The sequence below is a fragment of the Mauremys reevesii genome, linkage group 17 (assembly GCF_016161935.1).
Source record: "Mauremys reevesii isolate NIE-2019 linkage group 17, ASM1616193v1, whole genome shotgun sequence".
Lineage (NCBI taxonomy): Eukaryota > Metazoa > Chordata > Testudines > Geoemydidae > Mauremys > Mauremys reevesii.
Genome location: NC_052639.1, coordinates 4600617 through 4617817, shown reverse-complemented (window position 1 = coordinate 4617817; position 17201 = coordinate 4600617). Strand labels below are relative to the sequence as shown.

The 17201-nt window shown below is 43.6% G+C and overlaps 1 protein-coding gene across 11 annotated transcripts in view; it reads right to left on the bottom strand.

Moving 5' to 3' along the window:
* Positions 1 to 17201, bottom strand: part of MYO1D (myosin ID) — a 350229-nt gene that overhangs the window by 204983 nt on the left and 128045 nt on the right. For all 11 annotated transcript variants that reach the window (XM_039504262.1, XM_039504271.1, XM_039504263.1 and 8 more), the window contains exons 15-16: positions 10937 to 11103; positions 3003 to 3210 (exon numbers count right to left, since the gene is read on the bottom strand). In XM_039504262.1, the coding sequence (XP_039360196.1) occupies positions 3003 to 3210; positions 10937 to 11103 (375 nt within the window). The remainder of the gene's footprint in view (positions 1 to 3002; positions 3211 to 10936; positions 11104 to 17201) is intronic.

The following is a 17201-nucleotide window of genomic DNA, read 5'->3' as shown; positions in this document are numbered from 1 at the left end:
CTTGTTGTGTGCTCCACAATCTCAGAGTAAGGGGGAGACGTTTATGGCAGGGTGAGAGGTTTAGGCAACTCGCCTGGCGGCCAATTTCACACAGCCAGACAACAGGGCGATTAGAAGAGCACAGCAGGGTGCGCTGCACATGAGAGAAGCTTTGAAAGCCAGTTTCATGACTGGCCAGGGTACGGTGTGACAGTTGTGTTTGTTTCTCTTGAAGTTACCTGCCCCCTATATATATGAAAGTAAATAAAGTCTAAATTGTTTTAAAATTGTTCTTTATTATTTGTTGCACAACACATTGAGAGAAATCAGAAGGCAGACTGGGGGAGGGGGGGTTGGGTTATGGGGGTGGAGGAGGAGGGAAGGACAAGTCGAGAAACCAAATCAAAAGTTCACATATGCTACCTTTCTGCTGGTTGGGCGATCCTCTGGGGTTGAGTGTGTGGGTCCCCGTAGCCTCCCCCCTCATGTTCTTGGGCATCTGGGTGAGGAGGCTATGGAACTTGGGGAGGAGGGAGGGCAGTTATACAGGGGCTGCAGCGACAGTCTGTGGTCATGGTGCCTTCCCTCATTAGATCCACCATACAGCAGAGCACGTCAGTTTGCTCCCCCATGAGCTTGACCACAGCATCCTGCCTGCTCTCATCGCGCACGTCCCTCCTCTGTTCGTGATCCTGTAATGCTTTACGGAACTCCGCAATTGTTTGCCTCCACGCATTCAGCTGGGTCCTATCAGTGCGGGAGGACTGCATGAGCTCGGCGAACGTATCTTCCCGAGTTTGTTTTTTCCACCTTCTAATCTGGACCAGCCTATGGGATGGAGTAGATAGGGGCGGTGTTGAAACATTTGCACCTGCAGGAGGAGAAAAAGGGAGGGTAGTATTTTAGGAGATACATTTCAGAGAACAAAGGGGACACTTTGGTATGAGGAAGCCGTCACACACAGCCCAGCAACAGAATTCAGTTTGCAGACAGCCTAAGGGCACGTGGGGTTCTGCTTCTTCTACATTCATTTCAATGTTTTCAAACTGCTGGGACCCCTTTCCCATAGCAAGCAATGCCTGGTGGGTTTGCCATAAAGGAAGGCCTGCGGGCTCTCTGGGATGATCACTTCACACAACAACCCCCCCACCGCGTGGCTCCGATGATGTTCTGAGCAGGGATGAGCTCTTTAAACTATATGCGAACAGCCCAGCGTGGCTGGGTTTCCCCCCCACCCCCCACCACGTGGCTCCGATCAGGCTCTCACTCACCAGAAGTACCTTCTCCAGGGTCATGGTCCGGGAGCCCGCACTGGGAGTGGGGGAAGGCTATTGGCTCCAGTGTTAAGCATAGTTCCTGGCTGTGGGGGAAACGGATTCCCCACTTGCTGCCTGTGCACTGTCCTCCTCCTCCTCTTCATCCTCCAATGACTCTTCCTCCTCACTCCGTGCAACTCCCCCCTTGCAGGTGTCCACGGACAGTGGTGGGGTAGTGGTGGCGTCACCCCCACTAACTGCATCGAGCTCACAGTAGAAGCGGAACGTATGGGGCTGTGACCCAGAGTCCCGTTTGCCTCCCTGGCTTTTTGATATGCTTGCCTGAGCTCCTTGATTTTCGTACGACACTGCTCTGTGTCTCTGGAGTAGCCTCTTTCCGGCATGGCCCTGGAGACTTAAGCGTATGTATTTGCGTTCCTTTTTTTGGAACGTAGTTCTGCCATAACAGACTCGTCTCCCCAACATGCAATGAGATCCAGTACCTTCTGTTCAGACCAGGTTGGAGCTCGCCTGCAAATCTGGGACTGCATGATCTCTTGTGATGGTGGACTCTGCATGGTAGCCTGTGATGGTGGACTGTGCTGACTGGAAATGAAATTCAAAAGTTCCCAGGGCTTTTCCTGCCCACCTGTTTAGTGCATCGGAGTTGAGAGTGTTGTCCAGAGTGGTCAGAAGGGAGCATTCTGGGATAGCTCCCGGAGGCCAATAACATTGAATTGCATCCACAATACCTTTAACCCGGGATTGCGATCTCGATTTAAGCGCTACTCCACTTGCCAAGGTGGAGTACAGAAATCAATTTAAAGAGCCCTTTAAATCGAAAAAGCTGGTTTGGTCATGTGGACGGAATCATTTTTTTTTTTTTCGAATTAACTCAGCTAATTCCGAAATAACAGACTAGTGTAGACCAGGCCAGAGACACAGAACTTTCAAGTAGGAAGAAATTTTTTCCCCACTAAAATGGAATGGCCCTGCTAGCCATCAGATAAGTGTGCCGTATACGTGTCAGCACATGCTCATCTGGGATGCAGGAAACCAGGACTGTGACTGCAACCCAGATCTTCCATAAAGCAGTGGAGCTCTTTTTCATATTTCACATTGCCTATGTTACAAAGCCAGATTACTCCAACAGAAACTGTCCCAGAAACTCCTGAAAAGAATTCAGTAGACAGATAAGTCTTAAGAAAAAGATTACAAATTTCTATTGCTTAGAAGAACATCTTCCATAAGCAAAAGTATCATGTATCTCTGGCTGTTCCTCTTTGCTTAGACCATGCCAGTGCAGTGCCCTGATATATCCAGAGCCATTCTGCTTTGACTTAGTAGTAACAGAACGTCAAAATTATTTACCCTAAGGATAAACACACCGCCGAGTCAAAGCACATGTTCTATGTGACCCTCTGGGCAAAGTGCTTTAATTTACCCATAAATATTCTCTGGGTCTCAAAAGACCTACTTTTGTAGAAGACCTTACATTTTGCAAGGGTATACAGCATGTGTATAGGTTCAACAGAGCCACACATTATAACATATCAGGTCTCACTGGACTCTAGCTCAACATTTTATGTAGAAAAGTATAGAAAGAGCTGAATAGAGCTTTTCAAAAATCAAGTAAACTGCAATTCTGTTAAAGCTTTGTGCAAACTCATCACCTTTGTGAGATTACCTTGAGAAGGCTTGGTAAGGAGAGATGGTATTTTATGAACACTAAGATGAGGTTTATCAGTGCACTAAAGCTAACTTTACCTTCTGTAGGAAGAGGACAATTCCAACAAGCATCTTGGCATGCAGTTCCTCCAAGGTGAAGAGTGTCCGTGGAGTTCGTATGAAAATCTTGGTCTTCCCATAGGCTACATCATGCTGAAACCCACAGCACTCAATCAATTTCTTCACAGCTTCTTTGTCTGAAGAGAGGTCATGGTTTGGCCAAGTAAATTCTGAGACCATCTTGTACCTGGATTAGCACAAAAAAATTAAATCCATCATCAACTTCCCATCTGTGCTCCAAGGCCACCCTTAAACACATTGTAGAGTTTATCTTTGAGATTAAGATTTCTGCTCGCTGATGGCTGTAATAATTTAGATATTCTGTGGATGTGACAATTCCATGAAAAGTACAAAAAGAAATGCGAGCAGCAGAGTTGAAGGATGGATGATTTGTGGAATACCTGTAAGAACTACCACAGTCACCCCAATAAGAACAGATGCAACATGGCAGAGCCCACCCATAGATCCTTGCAGGATGAGCAAATCCGCTACTCAAGTTATTTCTAGACTTTCCATTTCAACAGTTTTTAAACATTTGCTAAGAACAAAACCTTTATTTCAACTTACTTCTTTGCAGAAGTCAACTGAAATTGAGCTATGTACTTAATGTTTATTCAGAAAAACTGGACAAATCCTGGACTCATCTCCTTGCCCATCATTTCTGTACCATTCCCAGACTAGTTTCATTATGCTAGAAAGTAGCAGGCAGCTGTGTGGCACTCTGCACTCCAAAGCAGTATCCTGGCACCCCTATATTTACCATGCTGATATAATTATGATATGTTTGGTACAAAGTATGCCTTGTGAGGTATCATTTTAAAAAGCTTGATCTGTCGAATATTAATATCCTGTTGGACTGCATGTGCTGTCATTGTATGGGAAGTTATGAAGTTTTGCTATGTGTGTTACTGAAATATGCTGTAAAGTTGGGAACACCCACAACCAGCCTTTTAAGTACAACAATGGAGTAACTGCTGATGGCCTATTAAAGGGAGTCCACACTCACAACAACTATCCTAGAAACTGTATGCGATGGAGACCTTCTCAGAGCTAGCACGTAGACAACAGAGACTGCTTTCAACAGGTATGTTAGCAACAAGAAGGTGGTCAGGGAAAGAGTGGGACACTTACTGAATGGGGGAGGCAACCTAGTGACAGATGATGTGGAAAAGCTGAAGTACTCAATGCTTTTTTTGCCTCAGTCTTCACAGACAAGGTCAGCTCCCAGACTGCTGCACTGGGCAGCACAGTATGGGGAGGAGGTGAGCAGCCTTCAATGGTGAAAGAACAGGTTAAGGGACTATTCAGAAAGGCTGGACCTGTACAAGTCCACGGGGCCAGATCTAATGCATTCAAGGGTGCTGAGGGAGTTGGCTTATATGATTGCAGAGCCATTGGCCATTATCTTTGAAAACTCATGGCGATCGGGGGAGGTCCCAGATGATTAAAAAAAGGCAAATATAGTGCCCCTCTTTAAAAAAAGGGAAGAAGGAGAATCCAGGGAACTACAGACAGGTCAGCCTCACCTCAGTCCCTGGAAAAATCATGGAGAAGGTCCTCAAGGAATCCATTTTGAAGCACTTAGAGGAGAGGAAAAAGTGATCAGGAACAGTCAGCATGGATTCACCAAGGGCAGGTCATGCCTGACCAACCTGATTGCCTTCTATGATGAGATAACTGGCTCTGTGGATACGGGGAAAGCGGTGCACGTGATATACCTTGACTTTAGAAAAGCTTTTGATATGGTCTCCTACAGTATTCTCACCAGCAAGATAAAGTAGTACGGACTGGATGAATGGACTAAAAGGTGGATAGAAAACTGGCTAGATCATCGGGCTCAATGGGTAGTGATCAACAGCTTGATGTCTAGTTGGCAGCCTGTATCAAATGGAGTGCCACAGGGGTTAGGTCCTGTGGTCGGTTTTGTTCAACATGTTTATTAATGATCCGGATGATGGGATGGATTGCACCTTCAGCAAGTTCGCAGATGACACTAAGCTGTGGGGGAAGGTAGATATGCTGGAGTATAGGGATAGGGTCCAGAGGGACCTATACAAATTGGAGAATTAGGCCAAAAGAAATCTGATGAGGTTCATTAAGGACAAGTGCAGAGTCCTGCATTTAGGACAGAAGAATCCCATGCACTGCTACAGACTAGGGACCGAGTGGCTAGGCAGCAGTTCTGCAGAAAAGGACCTGGGGATTACAGTGGATGAAAAGATCAATCTGAGTCAACAGTGTGCCCTTGTTGCCAAGAAAGCTAACGGCATATTGGGCTGCATTAGTAGGAGCATGGCCCGCAGATCAAGGGAAGTGATTATTCTCCTCTATTCAGCACTGGTGAGGCCACATCTGGAGTACTGCATCCAGTTTTGGAGCCCCCACTACAGAAAGGATGTGGACAAATTGGAGAGAGTCCAACAGAGGGCAAAAAAAATGATTAGGGGGCTGGTACACATGACTTAGGAGGAGAGGTGAGGGAACTGGGCTTATTTAGTCTGCAGAAGAGAAGAGTGAGGGAGGATTTGATAGCAGCCTTCAACTACCTGAAGAGGATGAGCTTGGCTGTTCTCAGTGGTAGCAGATGACAGAACAAGGAGCAATGGTCTCAAGTTGCAGTGGGGGAGGTCTAGGTTGAATATTAGGAAAAACTATTTCACTAGGAGGGTGGTGAAGCACTGGAATGGGTTACCTAGGGAGGTGGTGGAATCTCCTTCCTTAGAGGTTTTTAAGGCCTAGTTTGACAAACCCCTGGCTGGGATGATTTAGTTGGGGTTGATCCTGCTTTGAGCAGGGCGTTGGACTAGATGACCTTCTGAGGTCTCTTCCAACCCTGATATTCTATGATTTTATGCTTGACTCATGTCATAGCAAAGGTTCTTTCCAGGAAGCTGAAAGAAACTACAAAAAAGAGGGGAAGTGACATCATCACTTGGCCTCTTCTCCCGCCACAACTCAACATCTGGAAACAAGTCCAGAGAACAAAGATTGAACAGGGAAGCTGGTCCCAGGCTGGAAAGGAGAATCCCAGCCTGTGTATTCAGGAACTATATCATCTACCAGGGTGAGACACTGCTTGATTCAAATCCTGTCTAGTTTATAGAACTCAGATTCCAATTTTACTTTTATTTCTTAGGTAACTAACTTTGATCTGTACACTTATTACTTATAATCACTTACAATGTATCTTCCTGTAGCTAATAAATCTATTGTATATTTTACCTAAAACAGTGCAGATTTATTGAAATGCTTTCGGCAATCTGCTGTGTACAAAAGCTGGTGCATTTCCTCTTTTTTTTTGCAGAAGTGGCAGACTAGGTAATAAAACTGACACTGGTCAGGGCAAGATGGTGCTGCTCTGGGGTCCAAAGCTGGAGAGCTGAGGGAATTGGCTGGAACCTCTCTATTGTTGGTTCATGAGCGGCTGGCAAAAGCATTCATGTAACTCAGTTGCGTGTGTCCCTGCCTGTGGATGTCTGTGTAGGTGCAGTACCTGGAGAGGTTTGTGGCTTAGCAACAGCATCACAGTGTGAGAGAGCCCAGGTTAGTAAGCCAGAGGGCTCAGCAGTACCCCAGTTCCGGGTTGCACCCTGGGGAACCTTGATGATCAGCTTGTGACAGTAGGGTGCAAGAACAATCCACCTTTATCAGGCATTTAATTACTCAGTTTTCCAAACTCCCCACACACAAACAAAGAAAAGCAGAAAATAGTTCAGCATTAAACAACTATGAATCAAAGAGGAAAATAATCAGATCTGACTCTGCTCTGCCATAAAGTATGCTATATTTGAGAATTGCTGATTGGAATCCAGCAGATCGAGGGAAGTGATCATTCCCCTCTATTCAGCACTGGTGAGGCCTCATCTGGAGTACTGTGTCCAGTTTTGGGCCCCACACTACAAGAAGAATGTGGATAAATTGAAGAGAGTCCAGCGGAGGGCAACAAAAATGATTAGGGGGCTGGAACACATGACTTATGAGGAGAGGCTGAGGGAACTGGGATTGTTTAGCCTGCAGAAGAGAAGAATGAGGGGGGATTTGATAGCTGCTTTCAACTACCTGAAAGGGGGTTCCAAAGAGGATGGATCTAGACTGTTCTCAGTGGTAGAAGATGACAGAACAAGGAGTAATGGTCTCAAGTTGCAGAGGGGGAGGTTTAGGTTGGATATTAGGAAAAACTTTTTCACTAGTAGGGTGGTGAAGAACTGGAATGGGTTACCTAGGGAGGTGGTGGAATCTCCTTCCTTAGAGGTTTTTAAGGTCAGGCTTGACAACGCCCTGGCTGGGATGATTTAGTTGGGTTTGGTCCTGCTTTGAGCAGGGGGTTGGACTAGATGACCTCCTGAGGTCCCTTCCAACCCTGAGATTCTATGATTCTATGATAAATAGGTTTTTGCAAGGGAGCAACAATGAATTTTCTACATATGATTTACAGACTTAATCAATAATGCAATAGGCAATTCACCATAACATTATCCATATTCGTGTTCTAAAGGAAACACATTCAGCAGTTTTAACTATTTGCCCATTTCAAAACCGATGAAGTGAGAAGTCCAAATTCAATTCCAATTTTCTAGGCTTTTTTTTCAGTTGGCAAGCGAATTCCAAAATAAATGTTAGATGGACTACCACAAATCTGGTGTCATAACCTTAGAAAACTTTTTTTTTTAATAGGAAATAGGGTCTAATCTGAAGTTGCTGGGGTTCATTCTATAACAAAAAAGAGGGTACTACACTGACTAAAATAACACTATACAAAATATATACAATACTGTCACTTTTCTATTAAAATTAACCGCTGAACAAACTTGACAGCAAAAAACCTGCTGTGGCACATGGTTCGAAGCAGGCCCCAGTATACATCAGTGACAGAAGATAATGGAAGGCACAACATGATTGTTTGGTTAAGAGTATGCTAAAGTATAAAAAAGCTGACATTTTTTAAAAAATCCTTTACGGTCTCCTGATGAAGAGTTTTTGCATTTATATTTGGAAGGGCTCAGAGCTCTCACTGTCAAATAAATCTATATGCAGTACATAAATATTTTACACACACACATACCAAAACACTTTCGTTTGGTTTCAGATCTCTGCTCTCTATTCCCAGTGGAAAAATGTTTCTGCTATAATTAATTCACTGGGATATGAAATGGAAAAATCTTTCACCTCGAGACATTTCACATTAGATGAAAGAGACAATCAGGGTGACAGAGCAAATCCGCCTTTTATTAAGCAGACCTGATGGGGTCAGACGAGGAATAAAATGTCAGATCTAAAACCTGTACAACAAGGTGGAGGAAGATTTTATGAAAGAGGTGGAGAGAAATTAAAATCTCCAGAAGAGACAAGGCTGCATCAACAAAAGAGATCCAACATTTATACAGCATTACAGGTATCAATTTAATGCAGGGCAGTTTTACGCTCATTCTCTCTTAATACAACAACTGGTAGTATTAACATTGTCAGAATACTGCCGCAGGCTTTCCATCTCTCCAGCAGCATGTGCAGTGCAAGCTCACTAATTCCTTCCCTGAGGCAAAGAGCATGACCCTGTTCCCCTAGCAAGTCAAAATCCCAAAACCTTACTGCTAATTATAATGAAGCAGGACCCAGAATAAATCTGCTGCCTGACAGAATAGCTCTTCCCCTCCCCCATGCCTAAAGATCTCAACAGCCTTCAAGGTCATCCATACATTAAACATCCTTCTCTGCACTCCTTTGTTTTTTCTCTCCCCTTCATTTTTATCCTACAGAAGGAAACTGAAAGAAGAAAGGTTGTTTTTTAAAACCTACAATCCTCAATGGAAGTCTTTTGAAATTCAGACATATTTGCAGATAAACTCTGGGTTTGAACATGTAGCGAGAGATTTCTATCACCACAATTCAGTTGGTGGGGTTTCCAGTGTTATTTTCAATGTTACTTTAGAAGAGGCATTAGAGCTGGGAATGACAATAATGAAAAGTGTTTGATTATATCCTCAAGAAACCAAGCTTCCCAGCCACCACCTTCCCCAAAAGATACCAAGCCATAAGATTTTTGGTAACTTAGATGTTAAAACCAATAATGCAACACACAAGCATTTAATGACAATGTATTGATTTCAAGATGCTTTTTATCCCTAAGGATGCCAGTGAAACCAAGTGAAAACAGATTGACTGTGGGCTGGATCTAAATAGGTTTGATCTTACTTTACTATAAAGTGATATTTGGCCAGGTTCTAGGATCTCTACTCAGTTCTTAAATAATCAGACTCACTGTGACCGCAGTGGGAGCTTTCCTGAATACAAGTTCTAAGTAAAGAGAGTAAGGAGGTCAGGATACAGTATGTTAATTATTGTTTCTCTCGCTTCCGCTAATAAAGTGAGATATCAAGTGTGTTGGAGTGTTTTACGGCTAAGCAATGCAACAAGGGGTTAAAAGGTCGTACCAGTTGCTATACATGAATCTAATTTTCCAGCCATTAGCTTCATTTTGCTCTCAGACATACAAGAGCTTATCACATATCCACTAAACAGTAGCTTCTTGTGCAATCATAAGAGCAGATTTTAATGGATTCCTGATAATGTGCACGTGTGTGAATGAGGGCAGAATCAAGCCCTAAACTTGTATGATGATGAAAAGTTACAGTTCATGACAAAAATGAAGTACAGTAAATAGTATTTGTTGAACCATACCCTTTTATTATCCTTCAGTTACTGGAAAAATCTGGTCATTATGAACAGCAGAGCTCTTCATATTCTTTCTTTCCTACACTTGCTTATATACAGTTTTTCATTCTTCCCACACTCAGGGTCAGTTTCTCACTTGCTCAAATGAATCAAAAACCAAAACCAATTCAATGATCCACCAGCAAGATGATGAAATTCTAGATAGGCACAGTACTTTACATACGCTGTAAGAAACCTTAGGGCTTGTCTTCACTAATAGGGTAAGTCGACTTAAGTTACGCTACTCCAGCTACGTTATTTACGGAGCTGGAGTAGACAGCCTACGTCGACCTACCGCAGTATCTTCACCGCATTGCATCGATGGGGGATGCTCTCCTGTTGACTTACCTTACTCTCCTCGGAGAGATGGAGTATCGGGGTCGACTGGAGAGCGCTCTGCAGTCGATTTAGCGGGTCTTCATTAGACCCGCTAAATCGACACCCACTGCATCGATTGCAGCAATGTTCATCTCCCTGGTAGTGAAAACAAGCCCTTAGCTTAAACAACATTTCTAGCTACTCAAAACACAGTGCAGCATGCATCAAAAATCATGTTTTCATGGGGTCAAGTCATATCATTTCATTCCTATCTCCCATCTTCTATTTATAAATTCACTGAGTCCAAAGGTTTCCTTTCTGACCCATGTAATGTCACTATATTTGGAAAGTGCTTTTCTCCCCCAGGAAAGGAAACTTTCCATACTTCTCCAAAAATATAAGACAATATTTAGGAGAGAAAAAACACAAGACACTATTTAATTCTGTGTCTAGAGAGTTAATTTGTGTGTGGAGGATCTTCATTGTCCATTAACTCTAACGATACTAAGACAGTAACAGGACACTGGTTCAGTCTAATTGGGGTCATGGGGCTTTCAACCCTGCTGTTTATAAACGGTGGAAAATGGTAGCCCATAAAGAATGCATTCCTCAAGTCTGTGCATCTGCTGCCATATCAGGCTGAGACAACCAGCACCCTTCTATGACAGTGTTTTATCCAAGCCACTAGTGTGTGCTCAAAAAAGAAACAATATACATACACCATTCATGACTAAAGATCACCAGACTAAAGGATTCTATGTTTACAGATCACAGTGAAGGCAGATCATTATATTGTGCAGCTCAACCAACAGCCTAGAAAGCCGGCAAACATCTCAAAAAAAAAAAAGAAAAAGAAAAGAAAAATCATGCACTAATTCCCTTCTCACCTGTGAAGAAACTTTTCATATGTTTGGCGGTAGGCAAATCCTGCCCGTCGGACCCTGACATTCTCCAGAAGTCCAAGGTATTCCACCTGATGCCTGCAGCGTTCTTCATCAAACAGCTGTGATGACTTCTTTTCATTGGGCTTAATGCATCGGACATAATATGGCTCCTACGGGGACAAATCAAACAATGACTTACACAGAGCTAAGAACTTTGTGAAGGATACAATTTACTAAATAAAACACACGAATGCACAATTAAAGTAAGTATGCATTCCCTAAACAGTTTGCCTTGAATATGAACACGACATAACATATGAACTGACATTTTCTCCTCAGTTACAGAAAGGAAACAAGACAAAGTTACTGTTATTGAGGAGCATTTGGGGTAATAAGGTGACCTTGGGGGACATGTCTGCAAGGAATACGTATAGACAAATTAAGGGGTCCCAGTACAATAATGAGTCACTGAAACAAAGACATGTGTCCTTGAAAAGTATGGGGTCAGATTCCCCCAACTGGTCCAAAGAGATGCAAATGGACCACCTGCCCTCCAGAGGACTTTATCCCGAGGGGGAGAGAGTTATGTTTCACCACTCACATTCAAAGATTCCCCCAGGGGAGCACAACTATAGTTGCCACCATGAGCCCTGCCAAATGAGGCTGCTTCACCACCCACTTTTCAGGGGGTCACCTTGCACAGCCATAACTTTTCTCTAACAGGCCCTGAGCCTGGCTTACCCATAAGCTGATTGGACCACATCTCAAGCACCCTTGGTCAATTCTAGCTCAGGCCCATATATGCCATTCAAGCAGTATATTGAGACCATATAGGTTCCACAACTGGCTAGGGAAGAATTCTTCTAGAACAGAAAATACAAAGAGTCAACTTATGCTGCCCCACCCGGCGCCTGGTAGAGGGCACACTGGAAGGGGAACCTCTGTAGGCTGAGTGCCACAGAAATTCTGAACTACGCTGGGCTGTAGCATAGCCCATAGGCTTCTTGAATAAGGTTGCAGCCAATTAAAGAAGCCTCTGGGGCTGCTCCATGTTACACTGGTAGCCGCATCGGCCTCCAGAATGCCAAGAATCAAAGCAGCATGAAGGTGGCTTTAAACTACTTTTGCCACGCCCTCCCCAAACAGTTGTCCTGTATTGCTTCTCCTGCAAGGCACAACACAGAACCATTTTCCCTGACTCAGAATCCCTCCACTGACTCCTTCTAAGCAACCTAAGACACTGACGACTGTTCCTCCCAGCAGTTGACAAGAAGGGGTGAATATCAGAGGGATCCCTTCTTGTCAACTGTTGAGAATAGGCCACTTCCACCTTAATTGAATTGGCCTTGTTAGCACTGATGCCCCACTTGGTAAGGCAACTTCCATCTTTTCATGTGTTGTAAAATAAATAAAAATATATATTGTATACACACACACACACACACACACACACAGCTTACTATATTTTTCACTCCATGCATCTGATGAAGTGGGTTTTAGCCCACAAAAGCTTATGCCGAAATAAATTTGTTAGTCTCTCAGGCAGTAGTTCTCTAACTTTTGTACTGGTGACCCCTTTCACACAGCAAGCCTCTGAGTGTGACCCCACCCGTATAAATTAAAAACACTTTAAAATATATTTAACACCATTATAAATGCTAGAAGCAAAGCAGGGTTTGGGGTGGAGGCTGACAGCTTGCAACCTCCCCTGTAATAACTTTGTGACCCCCTGAGGGTCCCGACCCCCAGTTTGAGAATCCCTGCTCTAGGGTGCCACAAGGACTCCTTGTTGTTTTTGCTGATATAGACTAACACGGCTACCACTCTGAAACCTGTGGAAAAAATCCTTGCCTGAAAACACATGGATGGCAAATGCCCAGTCTTCGTAATATTTAGCTCACATGTCATCAAGAAAGTATTCAGTTACTTGTTATCTGGATTAAATTTTTTTAATTACAAATCAGTGTAATCTTTATTCATGTTTACAGAAGATTTGGGAGACTTCAGCCTAAATAAATGTCTGAAAAAAGCTATTTTATGTTTGTTCTGTGATTTATGACAATAGGAAAGTTTAATCCATGCTTACCTGAAAGTTACCTTTCCTTAAGAAATAAGGTCCACAGATTCATTACAATGGGTACTTCGGCCTGCATGAAGCCTAGGGGCAGAAACAGCCCTGTGTGCCCTGACCCTTTCTGGAACTAGAATCTCCCATGCCTTGTACACTTCCGTAATACACTGTCTATTCCACCTAGCACCGGAGGACTTGGAATCTCTGAGTCCTTGACATTTCAGGTGGAAGGATACAAAAAGGCACCGGATCTCCACATGGACTATGTTTGAGGTAAATTTTCAGAGCCCTTCTAACATCTCCTCAGTGGGATACTCTGGCCTTGGACACAATGAAGGGAGAATCACTTCTTGGAGGCATGGAACTAAGAGTTCACCTTTGGGTGAAACGATTCCGGAGTTCTGAGCACTACCTTGTCTTCATGAAATGTGCAGTAGGGCTCCTGCATAGAAAGCTCTGCCAACTCCAACACTCATCTGGAGGACAGGATGGCTACCAGAAAACAAGTCTTGATGGACAAATACTGACATCAGTAGTTCACAGGGTTTTTTTGGTCAGGGCTCACATCACAAGTGTCTCATTTGGGAAACAGGCCTGCCTGCCTGCTTGGCTAACCGGACCCAAAGGCTACCTTGGATTTCTGTGTCAGAAAATCCAGAGATTCTGCAAACACCATGCTACTATAGGCAGACACCTGATGAGAAACGGCGCTGCCCAGAATCTGCGATCACTTGGTAAATTGCCCTGCTCTGTTCATTCCCTCTAAAGCACCTGGCACTGGCCACAGTTGGAAGACAAGATCCTGGGCTAGATGGACCATAGTCTGACCTACCAAGGCCATTCTTATGCTCGCTGCATTATTTCTATCACTTCAGCATATAGCACTGGGCTTCTTGTTCACTACTGGTTGTTCACTTATGCAACTACAGTCATGTTGTTTTACTGATTGAGGATGTGATTCCTCTCTAGGCTGGACTGGAACCTTTGCAGCATCAGCTTGACTACTCTTAGTTATAGGAAATTTACACTGTGGGCTCTTTCCTCTGGGTTCCAGATGTCTTGAGCTGCATGATGTCCCAAATGTGCTCCCCATCCATTGAAGCTGACATTGGTTGTGAAGATAAGAAGATCTAGAAGGCATATGGGTATCCTTTTATGGACATGGCCTTGGGCTGACCACCATTTAAAAGAGTTGATTACCTGTGCCAGAACCTTCGCTTGATATGTTCCCAGGAATGGACCTTAAAGATGAAGTCGTGAAGATGCCTGTTGTCTGACTGCACCCATGGAGTGATCCCTTTGCACAGCACTAGGAGGCCATGTACTTGAAGGCTCAATGCTATAGTTGGCTTCTTGCAGTTCCGAAACAATGCAAGGAGGTCCTGAATCTTTTGGAACCTCCCTAGAATTGGATATATCCTTGCTATCAAGGTGTCCATGGAAATGGGTAAGGAGACTGTCTGCCCAGGAGAGCCTGCCTCTCCAATCCTGCCTGCATCCCTTCCTGCACAAGAGAGGGTGGCTGAAGTGACCAGGCTACATTCTCCCCAGAGACAGCTAAGCTCCCCAGCAGGACACAGCCCCCTCCTTTTACCTCTGGCTTTTCTCACCTAGATTTCCCTGAAGACTGCTGGGATATCAACCACAGCAAACACCTCTAAAGGGGGAGCAGTGATGAGGGGACAACTTCCTTTGAAAGTTCAAACACAGCCACAGAACCCAGATGGGAATGGGAATTGTTAGCCTGAAAACTTGAAATAAAGTCTGGAATTTCCCTGAAGGCAGCTCTGCAGCAGGGAAGCTTGGCCAAGCCACCAGCAGGCAGAAAAAACTGGATGGATTTTCAGGAGGCAGGCATTCTCCTGCTGCCAGTCACCGCCAGGGCTGGGTTGACTCCCAAGCTGCATACAGGCTGAAGTACTCATTGTGATGGATCTGTGGACCTGAGCACAATGAAGAATGAGTTGGTTTAAATCCAGTTCCAACATCATAGGTTTCCACAACACAAAGGTCAAAACTGGCAGTAACTAACATCCTTGTTATGAGAGGCATCAAGGATGGAATGGGCCATGGAGACCAATAGTGGCCCTTCCAGGTCCAAGTTGAAGCACATTGGCAGGGTACTGCTGGGACAGGCACTGCCCTGTTTTACCAAGTCTGTGAACAAAGGACACTGGTCTCCAGTGCTGTCACGTACACCCTTCATGGCACTGAGATCTTACACACAACTGGAGTTTCTCTCGCTTAAACTTACATCTATTTAAATGTTCTACAGGAGAAATCCAGAAAGGTCAACATGAGAGAGATTTCAGAATAGCAGCTGTGTTAGTCTGTATCCGCAAAAAGAACAGGAGTACTGTGGCACCTTAGAGGCTAAAATTTATTTCAGCATGAGCTTTCATGAGCTACAGCTCACTTCTTCGGATGCATAGCTAATGACAGGTTTCAGAATAGCAGCCGTGTTAGTCTGTATCCGCAATCCGAAGAAGTGAGCAGTAGCTCACGAAAGCTCATGCAGAAATAAATCTGTTAGTCTCTAAGGTGCCACAGTACTCCTGTTCTTTTAACATGAGAGAGAGAGAGAGAGACTCCTAAACCCATCTTGGGATCTCTCTTTATAGATTCAGGATAATGCCTTCATTTTGAATTTTTTGGATTTCATTTTGTTTCAAAGCTTAATGCTTTTTCAAAGTAGTTTTTGTACTTCATAATAGCCTGTAATGAACCTCCCGGGACCATAGATACTGGGGTAAACTGCAATGGATACTTCAACATTAACATTACTGCCAACTTGATTTTTATAGAGGTACATATCTGGTTCCCATTGCTGTGGTATCTGAGCCCCGCACACTGTCTTTAGTGCATTTATCCTCTGTGAAGTGGGGAGGAACTATTCTCTCTGTTCTACAGATAGAAAACAGAGGCACAAAGACACTAAAGAGACTTGCCCAGTTTACACAGGTATTCTGCATCAGAGCAGGGAATAGAAACAACCTCAAGTCCTAGCACTCTAACCACTGGATCAGCCTTTCTCTGTATGAAAGTTTCAAAACTAGAGGTGAAGAAACGAAGAAAGTGTCTCCTCTACGGTTTGCAGCTAACTACCCGAGACATGCTTAGACACTCCGAAAAAGATACATAAGGGAAACATTTGTGCTAGATTAGTCACAGTGATGGAATTATAAACATACTGGAGAGGAAGCCTGTCAAAGTGAATTCAAGGGAAAACAAGGAGTGGAGAGGAGAGGAAAAAAATCAGATGGAGCGGCTGGAAGAAAGGAGGGGTCTCAAAAGAGGAGTCAGCCCCAGAATAGCTCATCATTCATCGTAATGTCAGCCAGAGCAGTACAAGCTCTAGTGTTTTTAAAAAGGAAGAACCCAAGCGATCTGTCAAACAAGACCAAATGCTCAAGAGGAAAGCATGGGAAGATAACATTTGTCAAGCACACACCTTTATGTGGCAGCTATACAAATCAGCCTATAGACATTTTAAAAAGATACATTTGAAGACACCTCTCCATATCTTTCATTTCCCTTTGTCCAGTGCAATAAAAGTATGTTTAACAATCCTACGTTTCTGTCCCTGGACTCTTAGTACAAGTTTGGAAGGAGATAGTAGATTAAGTATTTAATCTGCCATAATAAGAAGAGCCATCACTTAGATTCAGTGTGCTTCAAAAATATGTTTCATTGAACCTCAACAAACTAAGCAAACATGCAGAACTGAACACCCTTTTGAATTAGGAGTCTTAGCTATCCAACCAGTAACCTTTTAGCAAAGGTTGGTGTGAGCTTTGAAAGGTACGTTTTACAATTGGGAAAAATGAAATTGATTGTGTGTCTTATGTATCATGGTAGATTTGATAGAATTTTCTGTTAAAATTAATTCAGTGTTTACAGATAGTTCTTGCATAGTACATGATAAACACTTCTAACATACTTATTCCTATACCAACTGCTATCTGATACTCAAAAAGCACTTTATAAACAATGAATTAAACCCCATTGCCACTGAGCAGTCTGCCACACCCATTTTACAAACAGGTAAACTAAGCCACAGAGAAATTGATTGACTTGCAAAGCCACTAATAGAACTCAAATTGTCTATTCTTCGCATGCTTACTCTTCTATTGTCTGAACACTTGGCTTCAAGCCCTGTGTTTAAGCCACAAGTCCTTCTCTTTCCTCCCAAAAATG